This window comes from Stegostoma tigrinum, chromosome 7 (assembly GCF_030684315.1).
Source record: "Stegostoma tigrinum isolate sSteTig4 chromosome 7, sSteTig4.hap1, whole genome shotgun sequence".
In the NCBI taxonomy this organism is placed as follows: Eukaryota; Metazoa; Chordata; class Chondrichthyes; order Orectolobiformes; family Stegostomatidae; genus Stegostoma; species Stegostoma tigrinum.
Genome location: NC_081360.1, coordinates 29,408,813 through 29,430,867, shown reverse-complemented (window position 1 = coordinate 29,430,867; position 22,055 = coordinate 29,408,813). Strand labels below are relative to the sequence as shown.

Sequence of the window (22,055 nt, the reverse complement as noted above, 5' to 3'; positions counted from 1 at the left end):
AATGGTGCCATTGGGGTTCTGTCTCCTCCCTCAGTCATGCATGATTCCCTTTCCCAGGACTGAAGAGTTAATCTCCTTTATCGTGCCCAATAACAGGCTCCAGATGCCTCCCGTTGCCCCCAGTCAACCCGCACCCACCCCCCACCCCCACCATTAATGGTAAATTAAGCAGGACAGTGTCAATTTGTACTGGGTGCTTACCTCTACGTTCAAGTATGGCTAAATGAGATCATCAGTTATACCTCCCATCAACACCGTCAGGCCAGTGGATTGGAAATCCTACCCACTACTGAGCTGACCTGCTCCACAAATGATAAACTGTCTCCAAGGAAATCAACAACATAACCTTCAAAATAATGCTGGTGGCGTAATCTATGACGATAATTCCCCCAGGTCAAGTTAATAAACCACCTTTTTTTCGTCCTTGGGGATGAAAAGTACCTCTCAAGTGTTTTGGAAGTCCAAGTAATATTTTCCATAATAGAAAGTACAGCCCCACGCACAGATTACCTTTTAGACTTTGGGATTTGTTTCATTCGCTTCTACAAGCACGCCAAGTCAGAGCAGATTGAACTGTAAAATGAGCTCAGAGGACAGAGAAAGCATTGCCATGACTTGTGTGCAAAGGGACTGATTAAGCTGTAATGGAAAACAAATGGGAAAGCTTGGTTTTCCACTGAACAGCTTGAGCTTGTTCAGTCATCCTTTGTTAGCCATATGGGACAATCAGCAAGAGCCTTGCTTCCCAATGCAGCACAAACTGATTTAGCATCACTGTTAAAAAGTTGAAGCCAGCTAATGAATCACTTATCATTGATGTAGACTTCAGGCTTTTTTACAAAGCTGATTTGACTTGGTATACAGGAACTGTACCTACTTCAGAATTGCTCTGCCTCAGTAACAATAAAGCAGAGTTTTTATTCATGTGCTGTGCTGACTTCCCTCCCTTAATCAATGGGCAGTATCCCAGAACATACAACAGGAGAGTAGAGGAACAAGCCCTTTGGCCCACCATATCTGTGCCAATCGTGATGCTATTCCAAACTAATCCTATCTGCCTGCACAGAGTCTGTATCCATCTATTCCCTGCTTATTCATGTGTCTGTCTAAATAACCTTTAAATGTTGCTATCATATCTGCTTCTATGACTTCCACTGATAGCACATTCTTAGCACCTACTGCCCTTTGTGTAAATAACTTGCTTCACACACCTTCTATAAACTTCCCCACTCTCGCCTTAAACCTACGCTTGCTAGTATTTCACATTTCCACCCTTTGAAACAGGGTTCAACTATCCAACCAATTCATGCCTCTCATAATTTTATATACTTCAAACAAAAACAATCCAATTTGTCAAATTTCTGCTTACAGCTAATACTTTCCAACCCAGGCAATATCTTCGTAAACCTCTTTTGTACCCTCTCCAAACCCTCCACAAACCCTTCACATCCTTCCTAGAGTGTGGTGACCAGAACTGCACACAATACTCCAAATGTGGCCGAACTAAAGTTTTATACAATTGAGGCATGACTTGCCAACATTTATCTTCGCTGTCCATACCGATGAAGGTAAGCATGCTTGTGCAAACTTTACCAATTTAGCCATTTACGTTGCCACTTTCTGGGAGCTACAAATGTGCACTCCAATATCCCTCTGTTCATAAGTGCTTCTGAAGGTCCTACCACTTACTGTATGCTTTCCTCTTACATTTAACCTCCCAAAGTGCATCACTTCACACCCTGTCCAGATTGAACTCTATCTGCCATTTCTCCAGCCAATTTTCCAACTGATCAATACCCTTCTGTATCCTTTGACAACTTTCCTCACTATCCACCTTTCTGCTAATTTTCATGTCATCTACAAACTTACTAATCAGGCTATCTGTGTTTTCACCCAAATCACTTTTATGTACGATAAGCAATAGAGGTCCCAGCACTGATCCTTGTGGAACATCACTGGTTACAGACCTTCAGTCACAGAAACACCCCTCCACAACTACCTTCTGTTTTCAATTACCAAAGCAATTTGTATCCAACTTGCCAACTCATTGCGGATTTCATGTGATTTAACCTCCTGACCAGCCTATCATGAGGGACCTTGTTAAATGCTTAATTAAAGTCCATGTAGACAACATTCACTGCCCTACCATCATCAATCACCTTGAGAGAGTAAGAACTGCATGTGCTGGAGGCAGAGATAACACAGTGTGGAGCTGGAGGAACACAGCAGACCAGGCAGCATCTGAGGAGAAGGCAAGTTAATGTTTTGGGTCAGGATTTTTCTTTCAGGCCAACTTTCCTGCTCTTCTGATGCTGCCTGGCTTATTATGTTCCTCCAGCTGCACACTGCGTAATCTCATCAGACAACTTTTCCACTTCCTGAAAACCTCAATCAAATTTGTAAGACAAGATCTTCTCCTCACAAAGCCATACTCACTATCTGTAATTGTGAGGTAATGTGAGGTAATCCTGTCCCTAAGAATCTTCTCCAATAATTTCCCTACCACTGATGTACGGCTCACCTTCTTATCGTGGATTAGCCCTGTTGCCCTTCGTTAACAAATGAACAACGTTGACTATTCTCCAGTCTTCTTGGGCCTTGCCTGTGGCTAAGGAGGATACAAAATTCTCTGTCAAGGCCCCAGCAATCTCCTTCTAAGAATTATGTTCCTGCACCCCCTAGGTCCCTCTGTTTGTGTCACAGTCAAGGGTGGTTAAAAAGGTATTTGCCACACTTACCTTCATTGCTCAGACCTTTGAGGAAAGGAGTTGGGAAGTCATGCTGAGGTTGAACAGGACATTAGTGAGGCCTATCCTGGAATACTATGTCCAGTTCTAGTCGCCCAATTATAGGAAGGGCATTATTAAACTGAAGAGTGGTTCAGAAGGGATTTACCAGGATGTTGCCGGCTGCAGAAGGTTTGAGTAATAAAAAAAAGCTGGATTGTCTGGGACTTATTTCATTGGAACGCCAGATGTTGGGAGGCAACCAGATAGAAGTTTATAGAAAAAAGAGGTATAGATAGAGTTAATGGTAGCTGTCTTTTCCCTAAGATGGGGAATTTCAAGACTAAGGGGCACATTTTTAAGTTGCGAGGAGAGAGATTTAAAAAAGACATGAGAGGTAATTTGTTTTACACAGAGGGTGGTTCGTGTGTGAAATGCACTTCCTGAGGAAATGGTAGATGTGGATACAATTACATTTAAAAGACTTCTGGATAATTACGTGAATTGAAAAATTTTGGAGGGATATGGGCCAGGAGCAGGCAGGTGGGGCTAGTTTACTTTGGGATTATGTTCAACATGGACTCGTTGGACCAAAGGGTCTGTTCCTGTGTTGTGTGACTCTATGACTCTCCAACTCTAAACCCTACTGGATGCACCTAACAAATTCTGCTCCATCTAAGGCCCTGAGATGAAGGGAGTCCCAGTCAATATTAGGGAAGTTAAAACCATCCACGATATGTTGTTTTTACATCTTTCTGTAATCTAGTTACATTTCTGCTCCTCTATTTCCCCCTTACTACAGCATAACCCCATTATAATAATTGCACCTTTCTTATTCCTGAGTTCTACCCTTTTGGGCTTGCTTGATGAACCCTCCAAGGTGCTCTCCCTCAGTACAGCTGTGACAGTAATCTCCTCTCACATCCATTTTTATCTTGTCTGAAACAGCTAAACCCTGGAACGTTGAGTTTCTAGTCATGCAGTTCTCCCAACCAAGTTTCTGTAATGGCTACCACACCATAGTCCCATGTAATCATCCAGGGTTTAAGCTCATCTGCCTTCCCTGTTATCTTCCTTGCAGTAAAATAAATGCATTTCAGATTGTCCCACCATGTTCATTAACCTGGCCTTGCTTGTCCTTCCCATTAGACTTACCTGATTTAACTCCTACCTTCTCAATCACTCCATATGCTGACCTACTCCTCCATTCCCCACCCACCTTTCCACGCTAGTTTAAACCTTCTTGCTTAGTGCTAGCAAACTTCCCTGCCCGGATATTGAAGCCCCTCCAGTTTAGGTAGAACCCATCCTTCTTGTGCATACTCCCTGGAGGAGATATCTGAACCGCTCATTTGTGCACCAGCTCTTTTGCCACATATTCAACTGTATTATCTTCCTATTTCTGACCTCACTAGCATATGCCACAGGGATTAATCCTGACATTTCAACCCTAGAGGTTCTGCATTTCAACCTCTTAAATTCTTAAACCTAACTCTTTAATTTCACTTTTGCAGGACCTCATCTCTCTTTCTGCCTGCTTCTTTAGGACCTACACGGACCATGACCTCTGGCTGCTTACCCTCCCATTTCAGAATATCCTGTGACCACTCAGGGACATCCTTGACTGTGGCACCAGGGAGGCAACACACCATCTGGAATATTGCTCACAGCCACAAAAATGCCTCTGTGCCCCAAATTGTAGAGTCCCTTGTCACTGCCGGACACCTACACTTTGAACCCCCGCTACTCATGTGTCACATATCAGGCTGCTGCTGTTTCTTTCCCCTGTGACACTGTCTCCAGTCCCCACCTCCCCACTTAAAGAGTATCCAAAACTGTTCATCAGTTTGAGAGGGGAATAGCCAGAAGCAGCTCCTGGACTGCCTCCCTGGCCCTCCTGGCAGTCACCCATCTATCTGGCTGACCCTTTGCTGTGGCCACATCCCTGAAATTCCTAACTATAAAACCTCCAGCCTCCTGTCTGCTCCTCAGTGTGTCCGGCTGCCGTTCCAACTAATCGACCCAGTCTGAGAAGAGCAGACACATTTCCTGCGCACATAGTTATCAGGAGCATTAGACTTCTCCCACATTTCACAGGACGAGCATAACTTAGTCTTTTTACTCACTATTGGAATCTGTTTCCCAAAATTAGGACATAACTTTTCAGAAAATATTGAGCCACTGGCCTGTGGAAGATGATGATTCTAGCAAAGTTAATAATTTAATCTTGTTTTCTGCTTGCTCTGTAACGTCATGCCTGATGTCTTGAACAGGATTGTGGATGGAATTGAAACTGACAATAGTACACCGCCCAGACAGAAATTTGAATTCAGCACAAAAGAAGTAAATGAAGACAGCAGCCTTTCTCCGTTAAGTTCAGGTAAATATTACTTCTAGTATCATAGAAACAGGCCAAATGGCCCTACAAGCTCATGCTGCCGCTCTGAAGGGCGTCCCACCCATTCCGTATGACCCTGCATTTCCCATGGAAAATTCACTTGATTTACACACCCCTGGACTCTATGGGCAATTTAGCACGGCCAATCCACCTAGTCTGCATGTCTTTGGATTGTGGGAGGAAACTGGAGCACTCAGAGGAAACGCACACAGACATGGGGAGAATGTGCAAACTCCTCACAGACATTCACCTGAGGGTGGGATTGAACCCTGGATCCCTGGTGCTGTGAGGCAGCAGTGTTAACCACTGAGCCACTCTCATGCTGTGTATATAATGTTTCACCTTTATAACTCGCAAGGTCCAGTCTGGTTGGCAAATCTTTTTTTTGCAATTGCTCTGTTTTTTGCTTCTGTCCAACTCTAAAAATTCACACCATCTTCTCTTTTGCTCTAACTGACCCTGGTACACTTTTGCTTTACAGATCTTAAACTTCTGTTTTGGTTTTTAAATAATAAAGTGACACAAATATCAGTGATCTGTTGGTGGCACCTCATTCGTGGCAAAACATTCACAGGCAATAACCAGAGACAAAATAAGCAGCCATTTGGACAAGTGAGGGTTAGTTAGGTAGAGTCAGTAACAATTTGTCTTTACAAATTGTATTTCGTGTGATTATTTTTTCTTTAAATTCACCCATGGGATAGAACCATCAATGATACGGTCAGTGATAATAGGAACTGCAGATGCTGAAGAATTCCAAGATAATAAAATGTGAGGCTGGATGAACACAGCAGGCCAAGCAGCATCTCAGGAGCACAAAAGCTGACGTTTCGGGCCTAGACCCTTCATCAGAGAGGATGATGAAGGGTCTAGGCCCGAAACATCAGCTTTTGTGCTCCTGAGATGCTGCTTGGCCTGCTGTGTTCATCCAGCCTCACATTTTATTATGATACAGTCAGTGTTTGTTACCTATTCAATAATTTGAGAGCATAGTGGGGAGCTACTTTCTTGAATCTACTGAAGTCCTTCAGGTGTAATTATTTCCACAGTGCTGTTAGGAAGGGAATTCCAGGGTTTTGACTCAATATATTTGACAGCAAAATATTTTCCAGTCAGGATGGTTTGTTGCTTAAACTCTGGTATCAGTGGAGGAGTGGTGGGACAGCGCAGTGTATCAAATATCATTTCTATCTACAAAAACAGGATAAATCAAAGCCAGCCAATGACTGCCAATCAGAACACTTACAATCATCAATAACCAGATAGCAGAGATCATTACCAACATTCTTAAGCAGCACTTGCTCAGCAATAACCTGCTGAATTTGTGGTCCTGCTGGGACTATTCAACTCCTGATCTCATTACAGCCTTGGTCCAAACATGAACAAAGGAGGTGAACTCCAGATGTGAAGTGAGAGTGGCTGCCCTTGACATGAAGGTAAACATTTGACCAGGTGTTCCATTGACCCCAGTTTTGCTTCAGCTCCTCAAAAAGAATCAGGGAAACCTCTCCATTTATCGGAGTCATGCAGTGGTAGGTCTGCAGCATTATGACAGAAACTTCCAGGTTTGAGTCTAACATTGACAACTTGAATGGTGCAGCTTGTCGACACCAATGTGCTCCAGAATCCAGCTGCAAAGAAACCCCCAACAACATGAATACTCATGACGTGAATCTATTAGTCTGCAGAAAGCAATGAGCAGAAAGGCAATTTTAGGGAGCAGTTATGTTGAATTATTTATTTACTACAAATCTCAGTAAAAGGCTCCCTGGGACAGAGAAACTGCCAAGTCCAACAACTCTCCATCTGCTATTGGTACTCAATTGTCGCTTTATTCATTTTTAAATGTTATTTTACTTTCCAGGAATTTTATCATATTTTATATTTGCTTGGGGTCTTAGTTTGGGTTATATCCAACTCCAACATCTTTGCTGATAACAAATAGCACATATCTCAGGCTCTTGTGATCTAATTGACTGAACTGTTATTCATTTTGTTTCCAGGGGATGCTGAAGAGACCAAGCAAAATATTTCTAAACTTAATCAAGAGGTCAGTCCATCATCATCAAGACTATTCAAGTGAAGAGTGACAAGATGAACCCTGTGTCCTCCTCCTCTGTATAACCACTGCTCCCTCCCTGCCGACCTTACTTAATTATTTTTCCGAATGTATTGACTGAGTGAGAATTGCCCAGGATGTTTGAATTGCCGCTGGGCAATTCCTCTGCTCCACAGGACCCTCTGTAACTGTCTCCATCTCTGAGTTAGAATTGGAGGAGGACTCGGAATTACTTACCTTATTACATACTGGATACTTACCCAGTAAATGTTACCAGAAAAAGTCCAATCTTAACTGCTGGGTAATTACATAATCAAACCCCTAATCACTGAACTGACCAATCCCATGCCCCCACCACCACCACCACTTTACCTCCAACTACCTCTTCTGATCCCCAACTGCCCCGTTGCTACTGGTTTCCTACTGCTCCCCTTAATCTGACCCGAGGACCACCCCACTACTTTCATTGACACACCGGCTCTCCCCCTGACCTTTTACCCAACTACCTCCCTGTCCTACCTATCCACTCTCCCAACTGCCACCCTGCACCCTAACCATCTATCGCCATTGCCAGCCCCACCCTGTCACTTTACCTCCTTGCCTCACCTACCCTCCATTTCATGCATCCTACCACCTTATACAACTACCTTGTCACCTACCCCTCTCACCTGCCCTATCCCCCTCACCACCTTAACCCAGTGCCCACCCTACCCAATTTTCTTTGCCCACATTACCTTATCCCTTACTTGCCCTGCACCCTTATCCACTTACTGCTTCTATCCTTCCCTTTACATAATTGGAACACTCCAGAGCAAGAATTGCTGGGAATTGGGAATCGAATGCTCAGAATTTGATGACTCTGGGCCCAAGACAGAATGTAATACTATAGAGATAGGCCATGACGTGCAAGGACAGAATGCCCATGGTGTGTTTTGTTTGCTTTCTGAGTTCATGACTTTATACATGAGTATTAATGAAGGATCCACAAGCACAGATTGTCTCCTGAAAAGTCCATGAGCCCTCACCAGTTATTGGTTGAATTCATTCTTACCACAACTTGGGTAAATCAATAGATGCTCAAAACAACTTTTGCTTAGTTTAGCTTTCAAAGTTCCTAGAACAAGCCAGCAAAACATTTATTCTTGGACAATCTATGAAGCACCTGCACACTTTAATGATTCTGAGCCCTGTGCCTTGCACAAGGCTCTGAGTGGCTGTGATGATCATAGCAGGCCAAGCAGCAACTTAGGAACATAAAAACTGCACTGTGAGGCATCAGAAAAGCTGATGAAGGGTCTAGGCCCGAAACGTCAGCTTTTGTGCTCCTAAGTTGCTGCTTGGCCTGTTGTGTTCATCCAGCCCCACACTTTGTTATCTTGGATTCTCCAGCATCTGCAATTCCCATTATCTGTGATGATCATGGTGCTTTTAATTCAGCAAAGCATTCAAAGGCAGAGATATGACCATAAGTTATTCAATGCTTTTGACTTGTACATCTATGGTGCAACACTTAATTCACAAAAACATATATGTCATTGAGTAATGGATTCTATTCAAGTCATGATTCTCTGCAATTTCTGTACCATTTGAACATTATTCACTAGAGCAGCTTTTCAGCAAATTCATTGAATAGAATCCCTACAGTGTAGAAACAGGCCCTTTGGCCTAACAAGCCCACACTGACCCTCAGAACATCCCACCCAGACCCATCCCCCTAAGGTACACATTGCTGAACATTACAGGCAATTTAGCATGGCCAATCCACCTACCCCGCACATTTCTGGACTGTGGGAGGAAACCAGAGCACCTGGAGGAAACCCACGTAGTCACAGGGAAAATGTGCAAACTCCACACAGTCACCTGAGGGTGGAATTGAACCCAGACCCCGGCACTGTGAGGCAACAGGGCTAACCACTGAGCCACCATTTAACTTCATTAAAGTTGTGATAATTTCCAACTTAGTTTTATTTTTAAGTGTGTTAGATTTGGGCAGTAGCTTCAAGCCCAGGACAGATGTAGTGATTCATTTGATCAGAATTTAAAATGGATATGACTAAGTTTAATTTCTGTGAAATCAACAGACTGAACCACAGACAATGTCCTATTTGTGAAATGCAATTATTAATAAGCTGTTTCAATGCTGTGATTCTTTTATCTTCCAGATGTCTCACCTGTCACAGCAGGTCACCCAGCTGAGTAAAGACCTACATGATATGATGCAGCTCCTGAAACCTTTGTTGACATCCCACAAGGCCGTGGCTCCCTCTCCGGACCCCACCCTGAACCCCAGCCTGGCAGCAACCTACAGCAATAGCAGTGGACTCGGCAGTGTCATTCGATCGCAGGCTCCCTCCACAGCTCCGACTTTCTCCGATCCGTCGAGACCTGACTTTCAGCAGAGAGGCTCATGGCCTGATAGCAGTTCTTATCCCACAAGGTCATCAGTGTCAAATTTGAACAGCACGCCAGGGAAAGTGCAGACTGTTCAGGCCTCATTATCCCTGGACTCCTTTCTTGTGGATTCATCCCGACACACAGGCCTCGGAGGCTGTGAGCCCCCGGGTCGGAACCAGCCCGTGACGCCGGACGTTAGCCAATTAACTCAGCTTCTTCAGGAAGACGGAATGCCCCTTGTGCAGTCACCGTCCATTGTATCGGTCAGTTTGCAGCAGGTGGCTGAACATACTGCCAAGCAAAGTGACGCACCATTGGTAAAACTCTCCCTGCCAGCAGCTGCTGCCTGCTTACCAGATAAAGTGGCTGACCTCCTAAGCCCATACAGCATAAGGTTAACAAGGGAGCCACAAAGGTCAGAAACATGCTCTCTTGAATTGATAAGGACATCAGCCGAGGACTCTAGCAGCGATTCAATTCAATTCATCGATGATGAAGGGACAAATGTATAAAGACCTGAGACTGGCGAAATGTACAAAGGCCTACAACCTACAATTCTTCTTTCCTAGAAAAGCTTTTTGATTCGGTCTTGAACTTAACAAAAATAATTCTTCTTGTTGCTCCAGGAAGCTACAAACAAGTGGACACTGTTTAGTTGTTAATGTATGATATTTGGAGACAACTTGCAAGCTATGAGCACATAAGTTGATACAAGAATGTGCAGCCTGATAAAGTAACTTTAACAAGTGAATGAATTACACTGTCATGGGATGCCTCCAAAATTACCGTAAAATACAGATATGACCAGCTTTTAGCAATTTGTTTCGAGCATGTACCCTTTTCAAATGAGCCAAATTGTGTATAAATACAGAGTACAAACCCACTACAAAGTGTTGAAACTCACTGATTATACATAGCAGAGAAAAGGACTTATTTTTCTACCTTTGTTACATGAAAGAAAATCTTTATACAGTTTACTGTTTCCTTTCTTTGCATAATGAGACAAGCATGTACATTAACCGGGTTTTGAAAGATCAAAGTAATTGCATGTAATGTATTATCTATATATTTATGCATGGTGCATATGGATCCAAGGTGGCTTTAGCAGGGAATCGTGGGACTGACTATGTATTTATTAAAGGTGATGCACTCTGAGAGGTATCAATTTCCAATCCTCGTGATTCAAACTTTAACTTTAAACACTGAAGAAGCAATGGGGAAAAAATGGTATGCCGTTGAAAATAGAAGTATATCCTATGGTAACCATGAGTTTTCATTGAATTGTTGCATATTTTCTTCTTTAATTGGTAACAAACACAGATTTAGTGGCATGGATTTGCTTTTGCCTCAAAATCTTGAACCTGTTTGCTGACGGTTTAGACTTGCATTTACGGTTAGCAATATGTACAACCTCCTTGAAGCATGCTCATTGCTGGACTGCACATGGTAGTTGGTCAAGTGGTTTACAACCTGCTCCTCGGTTCATTAATTTTTCAGGCTTTTAAAGCAACACAGCTCTTAAAACAAATGGTTAGCGCTGCAGCCTCACAGCACCAGGGACCCAGGTTCGATTCCAGCCTCAGATGACCGTCTGTGCAGAGTTTGCACATTCTCCCCCAGTCTATGTGGGTTTTCTCCGGGTGCTCCAGTTTCCTCCCACAGTCCAGAGATGTGCAGGGTAGATGGATTAGCCATGCTAAATTGCCCGTAGTGTTCAGGGATGTGCAGATTAGGTGGGTTATATGGGGATAGTTCTGCGTGGGATGCTCCAAGGGTAGGTGTGGACTTGTTGGGGCCTGTTTCCACACTGTCGGGATTCTATGGTTCTATGAAAACAAACCCACAAACTGCTTGTGTTCCCCCGACACAAAATTACATACAATAAGAGTGCCAAAGTGTATGCATTATAATAGTTGAAAAACTACTTACACAGAAACACAAATTGAAAAATTGAATTGAAGAGTGTATATGACCTGTGTATAATAAATGAAAGAAGTGTGGATGGTAGAAACCTGAGCCTGTATGCTAATAGAAGGTAATGTTCGGGCCAAAGTTCCCAGTTCAGACAATTGCGTATTGTTTGTATTTCACAAAATCATATTCTCTACCAGCTATGGTATGTATAACCACCTGGGTGTGGAGGCTTAGCTTTGGATTGGTAAATTGTGTAGCAACATGATAATGAGCAAAATATTACCGAACAGCCTCCTAACAGCTCCAACTGGGAGTTGGTTAACACAATCGCTGGGCAAATTGTTTGTGATATGGAGTAATGTTAACAGCAATGGGTTCACTTCTCATACTGGCTGAGGTTACCACGCAGGGCCCACTCTCTCAACATCACCTGAGTTGTGGTGACCTCAGGTTAAACCACCACCAGTTCTCTCTCTCTCTTTCTCCCTGTCTTAAGCAGGCAGCCCTGTGCTGCAAGAATTCACAAAAACCGGGCCAGAGACAAATGTTGACCATTTGTAGCAAGGAGAGTGAAATATTTAAAGACCAAGACATCAATTGCTGGAAAAGCTCAGCAGGTCTGGCAACATCTGTGGAGAGAAATAAGGGATAGCGTTTCAGGTCAAGTGACCCTTCCTCAGAACCGCAGAGTAAAATATTAGCCCGGATCTTCCATTTGGAGTAGCAGCAAATTTTCAGACAATTGCCATTGTTGAGCATCAGAAGCCAGAAGATGTTCAAATCTACAGTGGGCGGCGGTACAGTGCCTGGTTTATTCCAATAGGAAAAGCCACAAGATCAAGGTCTTCCAGAAACTTGGAGAATTGAAGCATATCTAACAAGGATCACCAGAGATGGCCAGGATATCAGACCCTGCCAGCATAGCTGGAAGTTGCTACCCAGGTCAGTAAGGTCTCAATTGTCCAGAAGCCCATGCATCAATGCAGGAAGGTCATTGACTTTCTCTGCTGTGCCTGGATAAGTACCACAATCTCCTCTCTGCAAGCTCACACTCACTCTAACTCTGATACTGCACCCACTCCCAGCCAATGATCATGGTCTACAACTCTCATGCAACATCTGCTCTCATTTTCTCACCCAGCCAATCTCCCCACACTACTAATTCTGCATGGCCTCGACCACTGTCTCCTCACTCACTTGGCTCACCACTATATCTTTCTGACACTAACATGTACCAGCCACTTTCATTTCAGTCAATCCCTCCCTTTTTCTCATTCCAGGAGGAAACAGACAGCAGAAAGTTACGAGACAAGTGGTGAGGTGCCTGACATTTGGCTCCCATAACGAGGACAGTATCTTGACTGTGACCATTCCCAAGGCCGATATTGGACAAAGCTCCTGTCTGACTGGACCAGGACTCAGTGACTAAGAGTGTGACTTCACTCAGGACTATTCTCCAATGGCTTTGTGACATGGCCATTCAGTTGATACAAATGCAGTGTTTGCTGCATAGGCTGCTAGCACATGCTGTAGGTGCAACATTGAGACAGGACAGTGCCCTGCAGCATCACACCCATCTATTTGACTGCTGCCTGCAGATAACTGTGACAAGCAACCTGATGCTGTGTCTGTGCTGATCAGCAAGGCAGGACAGAGGGATAGGGAGCCTTTAAGCTCTGGTTGAGGGGGTAAATTGCAAGGCAGAGATGCAATGAGCACCCACATAGATGCCAAGCAAACATGTGCGAAGAGGGCAGATCTGAAATGCTCTCTGGTCAAGCCAGTGAGCTAAGCGCCTGCAGATGCAGCATTAACGAGCAGAGGTACACTGTAAGTGACTCAGAGATGTGCCATGGTGATACTATGGTATATATTTGAAGTCAATATCCACAGATATGCAATGGATGTGGGTGCTACCCATGGAACATGCTGTGAGATGTTCAAACTGGAGTCATAGAGCCATACAGCACCAAACACTTGCTTTGGTCCAAACCATCCACGCCAACTAAACTAGTCCCACCTGCCTGCATTTGGCCCATATCCTTCTAAAGCTTACCCATTCATGCACTTGTCCAAATGACTTTTAAAAGTTGTTAGCATATCTGCATCTACCACTTCCTCTGGCAGTTCATTACATCTACAAACCACCGTCGGTTGTCAAAAAGCTGCCCCTTAGATTCCTTTTAAACCGTTTTCCTCTTCCCCTAAAAATTATGAGGTGAAGTTGCCAGGCAGCCACTCAGACTTCCATCCTGGGAATTCTCAGCATCTAGGTTCTATCTGGTGAATAGTCTGGGAGCTACCAATTAATGACAGTCAGAATGAGCAAAAATCCCAAGGAATAAACATCATGCTGCACACTACCAAGAACCTCACCTCCAAGTCCAGGATTTAATTTGGAAATGCGATTTTTTGGTCTCAACATTGTGAAGGGCCTGGGATGATATCTCACTTGTTTTCATACATTTCTTGCTGTAGTTTATGTCATTCAGCGCTTGAGGGTATTCTGCCCCACTTTCCCATAATGAAGTGACAAAGTGAGAGCAACAAAACAATTTTAATGTATTTGCAAACTATTTGTTTACATTTTTAAAAAAATCAACTATTAAGACTTTATTTTAACTCCCTCAGCCAAGTAAGTATAGTGCACAAAATAGAGTTTAAAATAGACCAAGTCAACTGCAGTGTTTCACTAACAGGAGCAGCTCAGCAGCACCACCACTTCTTAAACCTGTTGAGTCTTAAAGGCCATTGGTCTGCATCTGGTGATGAGGGAACCAAAAAGAGGAAAAACTATATTTGACGTCATCCTCACCAATCTGCCTGTCATGAATACACCTGTCCACGACAGTCTCGATATGAGTGTGGCACTATCACCGTACTAAATGGGGCAGACTTCAAACAGACCCATCAGCAAAATACTGGGCATCTATTGCACTGCGGGCCATCAGCAGCAGCTGAATTATTCTCAAACACAATTTGCAGCCTCATAGCCCGACGTAACCCCTACTCAACTATTACCATCAAGCCACAAGATCAATCCTGATTCATTGCAGAGTGCAGGAGGGTATGCCAGGAGCTGCACTAGGTGTATGTAAAAACGAAGTGTCAATCTGATGAAGCCACACCGTAGGACTATTTGCATGCCAAACAGCATAAGCAGAAAATGATAGATGGAGCTAAGTGATTCCCACAACTAAAGGATCAGACCTAGGCTCAGCAGTTCTTCCACATCCGGTTGGGAATGGTGTTGGACAATTAAACAATTCACTGGAGGAAGAGGATCCACTGATGTTCCCATCTTCAGTAATGGGAGAATAAGCACATCAGTGCAAAGACAGGGTGATAGGATTCGCAAAGGCTTTCAGCCAGAAGTGCCGAGTACATGATCCATTAAACCCAGCATTGCAGATGACAGTCTTCAGCCAATACAATTCACTTCATGTGATATCCAGAAATGGTTGAAGACACTGGATACTGAAAAGCCTATGAGCTTTGACAACATTCCAGCAATACTACTAAATATATGATTTCCATAACTTATCATACCCCGAGCCAAACTGTTCCAGCACAGTTATAATACTACCCAACAATGTGGAAAATTGCTCAAGTATGTGCTGTACACAAAAATCAACATAAATCCAACCCAGCCAATTCTCACCCCATCAGTCTCCTCTTGATCATCAGTAAAGTGATGGAAGGTGTTGTCAAGAGCGCTATCAAGCAGCACTTGCTCAGAAATAATCTGCTCAGTGGCGCCCAGTTTGGGTTCAGCCAAGGTCACTCAGCTTCTGACCTCATTCAGCCTTGGTTCAAACATGGACAAAGGTCAGGTGAGAGTGAGGGCCCTTGACATCAAGATCACATTTGATCAAGTATGGCATTAAGGAGCCCTAGTAAAACTTGAGTCGTTGGGAACCAGAGGGAAATTCTCCACTGGTTGGAGTCACACCTGACACATAGAAATATGGCCGTGTTTGTTGGAGGTCAATCATCTCAGTTCCCGGACATCTCTCCAGGAGTTCCTCAGGATAGTGTCCTAGGGTGCTTTATCAATGACATTTCCTCCAACATAAGGTCAGAAGAGGAAATGTTCACTAATGAGTACACAATATTCAGCGCCATTCACAACTCCTCAGAAACTGAAGCAGCCCACCTTCAAATGCAACAGTATTTGGACAATAACCAGGCTTGGGCCAAGAAGTAACAAGTAACATTCATGCCAAACTAGTGCCTGGAAATGACCACCTCCAAAAGAGCGAATCAAACCATTGAGATGCAATGGCATTACCACTGCCGAGTTCCCCACTATCAACATCCTGGGTGTTACCATTAACTAGAAGGTGAAATGGACAAGCCATATGAATGCCATAGCTATAAGCGTAAGTCAGAAGCTGGGAGTCCTGCAGCGAGTAACTCACCTTCTGACTCTCCAGCACCTGTCCACTTTCTACAAGGCATAAGTCATGAATGTGATGGAATATTCCCACATGCCTGGATGGGTATGGCTCCAACAACACTCAAGGAGCTCAACACCAACCAGGAGAAAGTGGCCTGTTTAATTGGTGCCAAATTCAAAGACGTTCACCCCCTCCACCACTGACACTCGGTAGTAGCAGTGCACACCATCTATATATAATGCACCGCTGAAATTCACCATATTTCTCACACAGTAACTTCCAAACTCATGATCATTAACATCCAGAAGGCCAAGGGCAGCAGAAACATGGGAACGCCACCACCCACCGGTCCCTCTCCAAGGAAAACATCATCCCAACTGGGCGGCATGTCACCGAGCCTTCACTGTCGCTGGGTCAACAGCCTGAAATTCCCTCCCTTAAGGCACTGTGGGTCTACCTACATCAAATAGATTCCAGTGGTTCAAGAAAGCAGCTCAATACCACCTTTGTAAGACCTGCGAGGAACAAGCAATAAATTCGGTCAGCAACACACACATCCCACGAACAATTTTAAAAAAAGGTACTGGAGTAAAAGGAATATGGGAATGGGCACATGGGATGTTTTCCCTCATTGGGCAATGTATCGAATCCAAGAACCAGGATGTAATGATGAGAAGGAAATAAGACATTAGTTAGGCCATAAGAGGATACAAATGTTGCCGTGGCATGAAAATTGCAGCTCAGAGGAATGTTTGGATAGACTCAGGTTGTTTTCCTTAGAACAGAGTAGGTTAAGGGATGACTTAGTAGAGATGTACAAAATAATGAGGCGCTTGAATAGAGTAGGCAGAGGATACCTTCTTCCCTTAGCAGAGAGGTCAATCACAGATTCAAGGTGATTGATAGAAGAATTAGAGGGTACGAGGAAAAATGTCTTCATGCAGAGGGTGTTGGGTGTCTGGAAATTGTTGCTTGGTTTGGTAGGATAGGTGAAAACCCTCAATTCATTTTAAAATGGACTTGGATCTGCACCTGAAGCACGGTACCCTTCAAGACTATGGACCAGGTACCAGAAAGTGGGATTGGAGTTGGTGGCTCCATTTATTCAGCTGGAACAGATAATGATGTGTTGGATGGCCTCTTTCTGTAACTTTTCTGTGGTTCCATGGAAGCAAAAATAATTTAAAGAGTGAAGAAAAATCAGATGAAGGATGGAGATGAAATGACAACCAGAAAGCTCTGCCAGAAGTCTAAGATAAAGTAACAGGAATACTATGAAGATAGAATATGCAGGATGAAAAAATACAGAAAAAAAGTGTAAGCTTGATGAACACTAAAGCTTGTAAATCCTGTTATGGTTATAGCAGAAACTCCATCCTGTTTATCTGCAGTAACCAAGGCTACAGGGCCAGAACGACCTATCTCTCAAGCAAAAGGATTTCAAAACCCTTTAATTACATTAAAAGCCTTCTGTTGGATATTGTACTTTTTCAGCAAACTAAGAGACCTTTGCAAAATAAAAAACAGGTAACCTTTAGCTATCTACAATGTTTTTGCTAGTGTCTCTCAAATTTGTACAGTCTGCATGAATTAATTCAGATCTTTTACCATTTATTGGGTAATGGAAAACTGTACAGAAAATTCCACACACTACTGGATACCTGTGAAAAATGGACAGGCAGCACTGTAACCAAACACATCTCTCAGCTGTAAACTACAAATTAAAATTCAGGAAGAGTTACAGAGGATGAGATTTTTTTTAAAAGTCATTACTCTGTAACATTGAACCATTTAAAAAGGATAAAAAAATCCCAAATCCCAGCTATCATTAGTTGAATTTGTGTCGCTCTGAGTGAAAATTGAACTATTTGGAATGGTACAGCAGCACCGAGAGAATATTGCAAAACTGTGTTGGCAGGTGAGAAACTACTAAACAAATGAGGAAGTCTCAATTATATTTTTTTAATTGTTTTGAAGTCTGAAGTGGATAACAATGCCCAAAAAGATCCAGACACCAAGCTATCAAAGTTAGCTAAGCCCCTACAGGGACCCAACTCGATCTTTCATTCACTTTAAAGACAAGGCAAAAGTGTAAATCTGTTAAATGTAAACAACAATCATTCAAACTACAAAGCAGCATTCATGAACTGCCAGATTAATTATTCTAAAGTTAAAATTGAAAAGCTGAACAAATATTTCAGTAGAACAGTAGGGGAGAAAAAGAGGAACAAACAGAGCCCTGCTGGTGATGTAACTGAACTAATAACTCAAAAACAGGCTGAGCTCAAGGCTCGTGCATTCAAATCCAACCCTTCTGGCTGATGCGATTTCAATTCAAGCAATCAGTCTGGAATTTAAAATTAGTCTCAGTGACAGTGATCATACAGCTAGCATGTGATTGCTGTGAAACCCATGTGGTTCCCTATGCCCTTTAGGGAAGGAACCCTCATATCCTTTCCTGGTCTGGCGTGTTCGTACACAATGTGGTAGGGTCTTAACTGTCCCTTAGAACAACCTAGAAAGCAATTCAGTTCAAGGGTAACTCGGGCTGATATCCACGTCACATGAAAGAATAAAGAAGACAAATTGAATGCTGTAATGAAACACAGGAAGATAATTGGTAGACTGAACATTCAACCTGATCATAGTTTTTTGATATAGGTGAAACAAGATCATTTCAGTGAGGCACTGAGAAAAATATTAAGAGAAGCAGATGCAAAATGCTAGAAAAGAACATGAAACCCATTTAAGAAGGTGAGGCAACAAGGGAAACCAAAAGCAAACTCAGAGCTGATAGTTGCAAGTCTAAATGTAGTAATGCTTGATCAACATGATTATAAGATTTTTTTCCATTTTATTTCATTAACATTCAAAAAAATCCAACAAAACAAAAGTGATTTTTGGTCCAAACAGATATTTTTTGCATTTTTTAAGGGTCTACAGTGAATGGCTGAGCTTTCTTATGTTCTTAATTCAGAAATTAAACAAATCTATACGTGTTTTAGAGAGCTTTTTTAACATTCCAAAGGTTTAGTTTTGAAAAACTGAATAGTTTGTTTTAATAAGGAGTTGTGTTTTCATTTGGGAGAGTCCTACATGTGGTCAGCTGCAGAGACAACATTTTTTTCTTCAAGGAATTTATTGAAGAGGAATCATTTTTATTCTGTTAATGAGCTAAGTGGTTGATTTAATTTAATTTTTATATGTTTGATATGAAGATTTTTAGTTCATTTTTTCCTTTTAACGTTATTTTCTGGAGGTAATGAAAGGTAGCTTATTTTATATGTAAGGTGTTGTTGAAGCATCATTTTTTTTTCAGGCTTAATATTATTAAGGCCATGTATAAGGTACAGAGTGAAATGGGTAGGGGATTTAGAAAAGTTATTACCCAGCGGGATCAGTCAGATAGATGGGTGACTGTCGGGGAAGGTAAGAAGGTAGTTCAGAAGTTTCCAGTGACTATTCCTCTATCAAATATATATTCAGTTTTTGAGATAGTTGAAGCAGATAGTCCCTCCAAAGAAAATGGAAGTGCCAGTCAGTTATTGGATGCTCGGAATGATTCTTATGTTCGGCAGCGTTTGATGAGATTTAATAGAATTATTGTTACAGGGGACTCTCCTGTCAGGGTCATAGGCAGGCTATTCTGCAGCAGTGAGCATAAATTTAGGTTGGCTTGTTGCTTTCCTGGTAATAGGATTAAGGACGTTTCCAAACATTTCCGGCATATTGTTAAAGGTGAGATTGAGAAGCTAGAAGTTATTGTACACATTGGTAAGAATGACATTTTTAGGGAAAAGATTAAAGCAGTAGAGTAAATTTAAGAGGTTAGGTAGAAGATTAAAAAGTAAAACCTTAAAAGTAGTAATTTCAGATTTACTGCCTATGCCAAACTCAAATGAGAGAAGGAACAAAAGGTTAATGGAAATAAATCAATGGCTGAAGAGCTGGTGTAATGTGAAGGGACTCAGGTTTTTGGACAATTGGAATGTCTTTTGGGAGAGAAAAGATCTGTTTAAAAATGATAGGTTCAACCTAAACTTGACAAGGGACCAAGATCTTAGTAGGAGGATTTGCTCATTCTATTAAGGGAGACTTTATATTGATAGAGAAGGCAAGTGGTTGAATTCTAAGCAGCAGTGTAAATGAAAGGATTAGCAAGGTAGGTTCTGAATGTGATGAGAGAATGTCAATTAGAAAAGAAAGACGAGAGAGCTCCCGGTATGTAGTAACTCTGAAGAACTAAATTGCATTTATTTCAATGCAAGGGGTCTTACAGGTAAGAGTCATGAACTTAGGGCATGTTTAGGGACATGAGATCGTGACATCATTTCTATTACAGAAACTTGATTGAGAGTTGAACAAGACCAGCAGCTTGATGTTCTGGGTTTTGGATGCTATAGGAATGATATAAAAGGAGGCAAGAAAGGTGGGGGTGGAGGGGAAATGGGGATGGAGGGGTATTTTCTGGGGTTTCTGATTAAGGAATACATTACGTCCAGTAAAAATACATGGGTAGAAGTTACAAATAAGAAAGGAAAGATGATGGGATTGTGCTATAGGCACCTCAGTAATAGGACAAAGATTGAGAAACAAATATGTAGGGAGATCTCAGATATATATATATATATATAAGCATAATAAGGATGTAATGATGGGGGACTTTAATTTTTCTAACATTGACTGGGACTACTACTGTGTTAATGGTTTGGACGGTGAACAATTTGTCAAATGTGTTCAAGAATATTTTCTTAATCCATATGTAGATACCCCCAATAGAGAAGGAGCAAAACTAAACCTTCCTTTGGGCAATAAGGCAGAGCAGGTGACCGAAGTAAAAGTGGAGGGAGCACTTTGGGTTTAGATATCATAATTCTATTAGTTTCAAAATGGTCATGGAAAAGGATAAGTCTCCCATAAAAGGTAAAGATTTTAATTGGAGTTAGGCAAATTTTAATGGTATGAGACAAGGACTTTCAAAAGTTCATTAGAGTGAACTGTTCATAGGTAAAAGGACATCTGATAAGCAGGAGGCATTTTGTTCCTGTTAGAGTGAAGTGTAAGTCTGGTAAGATTAAGGAACAATGGATGAATAAAGACATTGAGATTTTAATAAAAAATAAAAGATAGTTTTTTTCGATATAGACAAATTGGTTCAATTGAATCTCTTAATCAATACAAATAGTGTAGGGGCATTCTTAAGAGGGAAATCCAGAAGGCAAAGAAGTGATATGAGATAGCATTGGCAGATAAGGTTAAGGATAAACCAATGAGATTCTACAAATACATTAAGAGCAGGAGGGTAAGTAGAGAGTGGGTAGTGCTCTTATAGATCAACTGATTTGTGTTGAACCACAGGAGATAGAAACGATTTTAAATGGATATTTCACATCAGTTTTAACCATGGAGAATGAAATAGAGACCAGAAAATGCAGAGAAATAAATTTTGATGTTTTCAAAACAGTTCTCGTTACAGGAGAGGAGGTTCGGGAGGTCATAGGGAGTACAAAAGTGGATTCATCTCAGGGATCTGATCTAATGTATCCCAGAGTGTTACGGGAAATGAGGGAGCAAATTGTGAGACTCTTTGCACAAATATTTGCATCAGCTATAACTATGGGTGAGGTATCTGAATACTGGTTGGTGGTTAATATTGTATCCTAGTTTTAAAAAGGTTGTAAGGAGAAATCGGGGAACAATAGAGCTGTGAGCCTGACTTCGGTTGTGAGTAAATTGTAGGAGGCGATTAAAGAAGATAGGATTTATGGACATTTAGAGAGGCGAACATTGTCACAGCTTAGCATTCCCTCCCTAAGGCCCTTATGAGTCAAACTACAGCATGTGGACTGCAACAATTCAAGAAGTCCACTCACCACCACTTTCTCAAAGGTAACTACTGATGGTCAATAAATGCTGGCCAGGCAGCAACACCCACTTCCCAAACAATGTGCTCCTGCACGGCCCAGCAAACCTATGGAAACCACAGGTGCTGATGTTAATGTGGGTTACAGGAGAAACCGTGGCATACTGATGACCTATGGAAGCTGTCACACATTCAATATTTTTGACATCTTTTGGGAATGTCATTTCAGACCTATACGTTCAGCGCACCGGATTCACGGATATGAAGAGCTGTCTCTACTGACAATGCTTCAGCCTCTGCA

The 22,055-nt window shown here is 42.2% G+C and overlaps 1 protein-coding gene across 1 annotated transcript in view; it reads left to right on the top strand.

Annotated features, from left to right (window-relative positions):
* Positions 1 to 10,752, top strand: part of kcnh3 (potassium voltage-gated channel, subfamily H (eag-related), member 3) — a 587,271-nt gene extending 576,519 nt beyond the window's left edge. The window contains exons 13-15 of the mRNA XM_048534608.2: positions 5,000 to 5,106; positions 7,128 to 7,174; positions 9,346 to 10,752. Of these exons, the coding sequence (XP_048390565.1) occupies positions 5,000 to 5,106; positions 7,128 to 7,174; positions 9,346 to 10,089 (898 nt within the window). The 3' untranslated portion in view covers positions 10,090 to 10,752. The remainder of the gene's footprint in view (positions 1 to 4,999; positions 5,107 to 7,127; positions 7,175 to 9,345) is intronic.
* Positions 10,753 to 22,055: the final 11,303 nt, after the last annotated feature.